Genomic DNA, 8,611 nt, shown 5'->3' with positions numbered 1-8,611 from the left:
ACTGATTTAATGGCGTTTTCACTGTATTTTTCAAAATAATATTGAGTAAAGGTAGCGATGTTCTCCTTTTTTTACGTCTGCTGTAGCTGGAAATCATATTTTGAATACAATGCCAAAAGTGTATTACAACATCACCTAATTTGTTTTATGAATTACACTGTTTCAAGTGTCTGCAATCTAACTGAGTCTAACATTTTCAAACAACTTTGCTTGTGCAGTTTGTCTCCAGCATGTTGGTCCTGTTCCCCATCATATCATCACAACATACAAAGCAGTATTTCATCAATGGTCTGCATACAGTACTGATATCTTTAAAAAATGATTTCATAAGAAAGTATTACAGACACAAAAGAGGTTAATTGACAAATCATGCAGTCCTGATTGAGACTAACATTTGTGAGGGACACAAGACAGATATGACCAGACATTGTAGGTTGATGCCCTCTGCTAATGCCTGTTAAAATGCCTGTTCCACCACACTCCACATTTTCACACACAAGCAGTGGCCCCATTTGCGTGTGTGTGTGTGTGTGTGTGTGTGTGTGTGTGTGTGTATACAGGGTAACAGTCAAGTGTCAAGTGCGGTGCCACCTGGCAGGGCCTCGGGAGTAGGGCTCGTGTTACGAGGCTGGAGGGCAGCGGGAGATTTACACTGGGCAAGTGGTGGTGTGTAGAGCCACAGCGACCACTGGGGTGCCTGATTGGTCTTCATGGTCATGGCATTTAGCCTTGGCTTTGGCTTAAACCGTTACCAGCTGCACAGCATGTGACACTAATTAAGGTGTTCAAAAGATATTTTTGTTATTTAAAAACATTATTATATGATTATATAGTAAAACATTATATTACAACAGTGGTAGGAACTTAACTTCCTATCATCAAATCCACAAGCAATTACTATTAAAGAACTTAGTGTTTTTACAATATCCCTCTCACCACAAAGTGATCATTTACTGGCAAAGTGCCATAAAAAAGCAACAAAGATTAATCTTTGCTACAGGATGCTTCGGAGGACACGTAATTTGGGAAACATTTAAATTTAATTCTATCGACTTCAACTTGATGAAATGAAAAGAGTGATTTACAAGAATATGACTTTTACCATCTTGCTTTGGTCAAATTTAGGGCTGTGACTACTTAACTAACAATAATTTTCATCACTGATTATTTTCTTGATTAACGTAATGGTTTAATCTATCCCCACCAGTTCCACCGCACACTCTGCAGGAACTCCAACCAGCCAGTACAGGTTGTAAGAACACACTTACACAGAAACAAGGGCAATTGGGAGGTACCACTAATGTGAATTTGGATCCAAGGTAGGCGTGGGCCGGAAAAAGTAACGGTTTCAAAACCATCAAAAAAAATATGATTGTATTATTTATTTTAACTTAATATGGTACACATTTAAAAAATATACCAAATATTCTACATGCTGTTTAAAATAAAATACTGTGTTTTTTTACTCAGATATTTCAAAATAATACATTTTAGAGCTGTAATTGCAATACCGCAATACCGGCCCATGCCTAATTCAAGGTGGGCGAACCAACGTGAATACTTTGAGAGCCCCTTCGAAATGGGAACCTTTCATGCATGACACATGATTAAAACCAATGAATCCATCAATCAGAATGATTAGTATAACTCAGAAACAGGGCAGTGTAAAAGGTAAAGTCTGTAGGGCCAACGCAGTATAGTACTAGCTGTGATTCTGTTTTTCTGTCACAAGCTTCTGTAACTGCTCCATTGTCCTCCTTTTCTCATACACACACCCCAATGTGATAAAAAATGTTGTCCTACGCAGCACCATCTGAGAGGGTGATTGCTGTTAGATATCACTTATATAACTGTCTACACTGTAGGTGGGGAGGTGACCACGGGGACAGAGAAACTATGAACAAATTAGTCATTCTTGTATGGTTACACATTGTACTTTTAGTAGGTTAAAATAATAGTAAAATGTAACTATCGTCTACTTGTTTTAGACCCAGTTTTACAAACCACACGGTATACAGCACATTGGTATTAGCTCCAGTATATGTTGTGTTATGAAGGAATTAGCAACACCTGTGATGACGAGTCCTGAAATATGGAAGTGCTTACCTCTTGCAGATAACTTTTTGGTGTTGATTATTTTGGCGGCATACTCCTGTCCTGTACACAGCTTAACACATCTGCGGACCACTGAAAAGGCTCCCCTGTAAAAACACAGAAAAACAACATTTACTAAGCTTTTGGTGCATTGCTATCAGTTGTAATAATATATCTGTGCTTCTCTAATCGCATTATTCATTATCATTTAATGGAATGGTATCATCAGCAGCACACCTGCAACGTAATGACAAAGAGAGTGGTGAAGGACCTCAGCTCAACTTAATGACTAAGGTTTTGCAGAGAACATTTTCTGCACAGATGGCATTTTTCCAGGCCCGACACAGATGAGACGTGATGTCAACTGCTCATATGTTAACTACGGCTAGCTACATTAAAAGACTATACTGCTAGGATTTGTCTGCTTAATCGGCTCCCACAAGGTTCCCCATACACAGTCATCATATTCTAAATAACATACACACATGTGGCGTGTAAGAGACAGGGCTAAAATGGGCTCTTAAACACAAACCCAGAATTAGATAGATCGTTCACCCTGAAAAACCTGTCATGATGCAAAAACACTTGGATCAGGCAAAGGCAATTTTCGCCACTGCTGCCGTGTGGCTTCACAGAATATAACTTAAAATTTAAATAAAAATTGGGACTGGAAACACAGAATATCTAGATGCATTTGGCCATAAAAAAAGTCCCATTTCAGCTACCTCAACTGGGGCTGAACAATAAATTCAGATATTAGAGAGAATGATCATTTTCACATCATGATTCTCATTTTTATTAAAAAATATATTACAATGATTACATTATGGTGTGTTTTTTGCGAGGATCTGTACCAAACAAAGATGTTTTCTTAAGTCCGTTGAATATGATGTGTACGCCAGGACATCTTTGCAGCACGACAATATTTAATTTAATAACAAAACACTGAGCCTCCAGCGATTTGAAAATTGCAGTAGGCCATATTGCGATTTCAATGAAAATGTGATTAATTGTTCAGCAGCCCTAGCCTCAACACAAAAAAAAACATCAGTATTTCCCTTCAAAAACAGACAGCAGAGGAACCCTAACAGAAAACAATCTCCAAAACACAAGCCCCACTCTTCAAAGAACTGGCTTCACAGCATTGGCCAGCCAGTTAGATCTGCCCCAGATTTGAGTCTTACTGCCACTGTTGACAGCGAAAGGTTGACTGGTGCCACTGGTCTGCCTCCACACTGAGGTAGTTACAGACAACGAACAAGGTCAGGGTCAAAGGTGAAAGTTGTGAGATCAGCTGACCTGAGACCTAGATGAGCAGACAGACACTCAGGGAAATGTCTATGTGGTGACAAAACACCCAGCAGACCTGACACGAGATATACGAACCAAATGTAAGAAACTCACTGACAAACAGTTGTGTATAAGCACTGCATGCGCGACACCAGCCACACACACACACACACACACACACACACACATGCACACAAACAAATTACTGACACCAAACTCCACAGCTGTGCCTGGAAAGTTCACACTGCGTGAGGTAAGTATCCATCGTCAGGGCTAAATATGCTTTAACACACATACACGGTTAAATGGGGTAACAGGTCATGAATCATTGCTTTTCAAAGTCTGGTTTGACACCAATAGAAATGGACACGGAGAGACTTAAATTGATCTCAAATTATTTTTGAAGAAAATTGGTGCCTTCGGCAGTCAAGGATTTTGTAACCGGATAACTCTGAGCTTACTGGTGTGCTGTTACAGTCTCTGCCCATGGTTTAAAAGACTTACGTACTGTAGGATTAGGATTTGTAAATCTATACTCCAAAGCTTTAAGGCTACCTTAAATGAAAAAGGTTATCAAAAACACAGAAAAACAATGACGTTTTTCACAAGTTCTACTTGCTGTTTTTCTTTTTAGCAGCTGTGCAAGATAAGGACAGACTTTTGAGTGGTGCCCTTTTAAGTGTTACTTTCTCAATGAGTGACTGTGACAGGAAGTTACATTCAAGGCTGTGTGACTGTTCATTTCATTGTGAAAATCTTCCAGAACGCATTGGTTTACAGGTTGTTTGTATTATAATTAAATATTTAGAATCACATTTTTGAGGCTTGCATTATTTAAGCATAAGAAGATACTAGGGCTGCACGATATGAGGAACATATCTACAGTGTCTACATACGTTTTGTATCATTATTCTCATTTTCATGGAAAAATATTCAAATTAAAAATATTAAAATTATTGTTATTATGTGATTTTTGCGAGGAGTGGGGTGAGATTTTTTTATTTAGCAATACTGTATTGATTTTCATAAAGGCAATTTTTTTTTTTTACGTTTAAAAATATTCACGTAAGACAGTGGTTCACGTTTATGTTGTGTTTAAACCCCGCACTACTAGGGTCCTTGCCTAACAGTGCCTAGCAGTGCCTGACTTTTTGCTAGAAGCTAACAACGTAGCTATGGCTGAATTTTGGCCTACTTTAGCATATAAAAATTTGTGAATTTGTGAACAACATTCCCAAACTGGCAGTTTGGGTTAGGGTTAGGGTTAGTTCTGTGTACTGAATTGTTTACCTAAAGTAAACTTCTTTGACTTTTATGCACATCATGTCTTTTTTTAAATATTAGTTTTTCTAAAATTATACTTAATTATACTAAAAATCCCAATACGCACAGTATCGAAATATATTGCAATTTATTGAATCGTGACCCATGTATCGTGATACGTATCGTATCGCCAGATTCTTGCCAATACACAGCCCTATTATTAACATTGTTGCCAACCATTTTTCAAAGCATGCGGAGGTGTTTTTAGTTAAATATGACAGAGATGATTCGTAATAAAAGAGCGAAACATACTTAAGCAAAGGCACGAAGCTTAAACGTCACAAGCCCTGCTAAGAAAGTGACATCATTAGAGAGTGAGAGTGGCAACAATTAGCTCTCGTCTGATGTTGGATTATTATTACAAAGTCACAGAGAGCGTTGTCATGAGGATGCCAAGCTATTCACACCTGCGCTCTTTCCTTCAAGCTTTATGTGACTGGGTGAATAATGAGATTGGTCTATTGAATATGTTTTGCAGTGCAGGATGTACGGATTAGTCTCTCTCTCTCTCTCTCTGTCTCTCTCACACAGAGAGCTTCAAAGCCAGCGCTTCTGACTGTAGTGTATTGGGTGGAAGCTAATATTTATCTGAACACAGCCAGGCATTCTTCACAACTGTCTTTAATCAAGAGTCAGTCATGAAGTCTGGCTTAGAGATCTATTGGAGTTAGGGATGCAAAACCTTCCCGGCTAACAATATTTATTTCTTATGGGATGAAACAAGTACGGCTGGGATCCACTGTGGTACATCAGTCTGGTCCCTATGTCTACTATAGCAATCAGTTTGGCAAAAGGCAAACCATTAATGTTTGACCACAGCCCAATTTATCATACTGGGCTTTTTCCAAATATCTGGTTAAAGGGATACCCCACCAAAAACATCTGTTTCACCTCCTGTAGGCTTGAAAGGTGGCTCTGAATGTGAGTGAATTCAAATGGTGACCCAGTTTCATGACAAAAAAAAAAACTCAATTCTCAACTCATCTTTCTGCTATGTATCGTTGTGTTCAGAATATTTAATATGTTCAGTATATAATGCTAAATACATAGCTCTCATCTGTTTCTAGAGCAGTTAGCTGTTTGTTGCGCATAATAACTAATGAGCAAACATAGTTGATTACAACTTTATCCTGTTTCAAGCTCACTACAGTTACTTTCTTCCATATAGCAAGTTACAATCTTTTCAGAGCCTATTTTAAGCCAACAGGGGCAACAAGTGCCCAGGGATGGTCTGGCTGCCGTTTCAGAGACAAATTATAAAATTCTAGAGCAACACTTAACGCAAGCAGCTTTAGGGCATGAATACGCAAAAAATTTACATTACATTACAACAACTTTAATAAATTATTAAAGTGAAATATTTTCTATTAAACCGACAACGAATCAAGCAAAAAATGATCGTTCTCCAGCAGTTGTCGAAAAACCTGGGAATCACAGCACATCCCTGATTTAAACAGAAGTAGATAAGGAACGTTGAAGGGAAGTGCGTATACATAAAAGAAAAAAAGAAATAAACAAAGAAACATTACTTCGTCATCATGCATTAAATATCTCTTGTATTGAGAAGCAAGTTTGGTGCCCTTACTGTCCTTTTTGTTGATTTATCTTATGATTAGGGATGTAACGATTACCGGTGTAACGGTAAACCGTGATAAAAATGTTGACGATAACAATTACTGTTTTCATTTAAAATATCATTATCATCACGGTGGATTACCATGGTGTGGAAACGGTGTGTTTAATCCTTCCCAGCTTCATCCGAGTCTCCTGAAGTTGCCGCGTGGGCGCACTGCGTAGCCTACGACGTGCGTTTCTTGAAGTTGGAATCATGGCGGAAGGAGAAGATGACAGCGCTCAGGACATTTATCAGCCCTCTAAGAGGACTAAGTCTGAAGCATGGGCATATTTTGGGTATTATAAGAATGCCGAAGGACAGTTAATTGAAGATAGTTATCCTGTCTGCAGAACGTGCAGGATAAGCCCTTGTTCCTTTGACGTTAAAAGTTGCACTTTTGATAAGGTTTTGCCTATATTTTTGTAACATAATAAACACTGTTACACTTTTTGAAACTATTTCAGCTTGTGTAGGCCTGTCAGTGCTTTCTGAACATATTGAACACACTTTTAAAAATACGGCGATAATACCGAAAACCGTGATAATTTTGGTCACTATAACCGTGAGGTTAAATTTTCGCACCGTTACATCCCTACTTATGATATCACTATAATTATCCTAAACATTGTGTGGGAAGCTCTAACATTACTTAACTTGTTTTTGTCGGTTTCCCTGTACTATAGTATTATTATAATGCAGTTACAGTTGTTAAGTTTATTAAAAACAGAGCGAGGCCTGAGTAAATTTATGACATTCAAACTCCAACTTGCTACATTTCAATCTCCCGGGGCACTACAACAGATTTTGTCTGCAGAATAATTACAGATGTTTGACGACAATGATGGTAATATCAATAGTGACCATACAATTTAACAACAATTGGTTATATCTTTTTTTTGTTTTTTTTTGTTTAATATAGGTTGCTGGAATATTTGCATGGTGTCCTTTAAATCATGACTGATATGGTTCTTTGTTAGGAGAAATTGTGTCTGTTTCAAGTCGTTAGATATCCTCTAACAAAGACATGTGTGCATGTACAGTTAATATAGCTTCATGAACGGAGACGGATGGGAGTTGTTTTGCCTGGTGCCAATGCAGAATGCCATATCTTGTGTTATCTGCCACCACAATGCTGCAAAAGAGTCTCCTAATGAAGCGAGAGTTGTTACTCCATAATGTGCAATGTAGCTGTAAAGCTACTTGTGTTTATACAAAACGTGTACATCTAGAGGGCATTAATATAGAACTTTACATGTATATAATGTAAAGAAAAAAAAATAGGTCAAAGGCAAGTAAGATTTTCAAAAGACAACACATAAAGATCATTCCACTCAGAAACTGTCATGTGTGCAACCCAACCATAAAATAGGCTACCTAATTGTCATGCACATTCACTGCATTCACCACATCTGTAGCTCTATGAATCTCCGCTCTCTATAGGCCATTCAACTGTCAGCCTACTTGTGGTGCAAATGCACCACAAGACATTTCTGACACCCCACGTTTTTCTGTATTTTAACGTGAAGCAAATGCACGTCATGTAACTGCAAATATAGTCAATATTAATGCATATTACGTCCGTTTTGCGACTATTTTGAAACGAAAACATATTCTGAAAAGAGCAATTAATCTGTTAGAGACATTTAACTTTAACAAATCTGTTAGAGAGAGACATGAACTTAAACAGAGAGAGAGGCAAAGAGAGAGAGAGCGAGAGAGAGAGAGAGAGAGAGAGAGAGAGAGCAGCGTATTTTGAGAGCTGTAATCCCGAAAAAGCACTCACACACAAACGCTGTCAGCACACACACACACACACACACACACACGCACACACACATACTGTACTGCTGGCCTGCAGTCGCTCAGCTCTGCAATGCCTGTAAAGTTGTGTAAACCTGCCTTTAAAAAATACTTTACAAACAGACAACCATACCAGAAGCAAGCAACCCGACACAAACACATTAAAAACAACTGGTAGGCTACTCACTTCCCCAGCTCCTCGTATAGCTGATATTCGTCTGTGAATCGCGTACAGGTTGTCGTGGCCATGTCTCTCCCCTGTCTCTCGCTTCTTTTATTTAGTCAGTTCCGAAAAACAATGCGGTTATTTGCGCTAAATTTGCGTTTGAAGTACAGGTCCGCCCAGCAGCTAGACGGCCGTTGGAGCGGTGGAATGCCTTTCTGGAGGCGCCTATTGAAGGAGGGTTTGATATAGAAAGACGAAGCGACCAGGGTGGGTGTTCTCTCTCCGTCTGTCTCCGCTATCTGACAGCTACCGCGCTCAAAGAG

At 38.7% G+C, this 8,611-nt stretch overlaps 1 protein-coding gene across 49 annotated transcripts in view; it reads right to left on the bottom strand.

Annotated features, from left to right (window-relative positions):
- Positions 1 to 8,611, bottom strand: part of camk2b1 (calcium/calmodulin-dependent protein kinase (CaM kinase) II beta 1) — a 70,041-nt gene extending 61,430 nt beyond the window's left edge. For 17 of the 49 annotated variants that reach the window (XM_035996273.1, XM_035996284.1, XM_035996188.1 and 14 more), the window contains exons 1-2: positions 8,310 to 8,610; positions 2,107 to 2,201 (exon numbers count right to left, since the gene is read on the bottom strand). In XM_035996273.1, coding sequence (XP_035852166.1) covers positions 2,107 to 2,201; positions 8,310 to 8,371 — 157 coding nt within the window. In that variant the 5' untranslated portion in view covers positions 8,372 to 8,610. Of the gene's footprint in view, positions 1 to 2,106; positions 2,202 to 8,309 lie in introns of all 49 variants that reach the window. The other 32 variants (XR_004896090.1, XM_035996150.1, XM_035996276.1 and 29 more) reach the window with 2 other exon arrangements.

Source organism: Sander lucioperca, chromosome 2, assembly GCF_008315115.2.
Source record: "Sander lucioperca isolate FBNREF2018 chromosome 2, SLUC_FBN_1.2, whole genome shotgun sequence".
In the NCBI taxonomy this organism is placed as follows: domain Eukaryota; kingdom Metazoa; phylum Chordata; class Actinopteri; order Perciformes; family Percidae; genus Sander; species Sander lucioperca.
The sequence above is the reverse complement of the archived record's forward strand: the minus strand, read 5'-3'. Positions and strand labels throughout refer to the sequence as shown.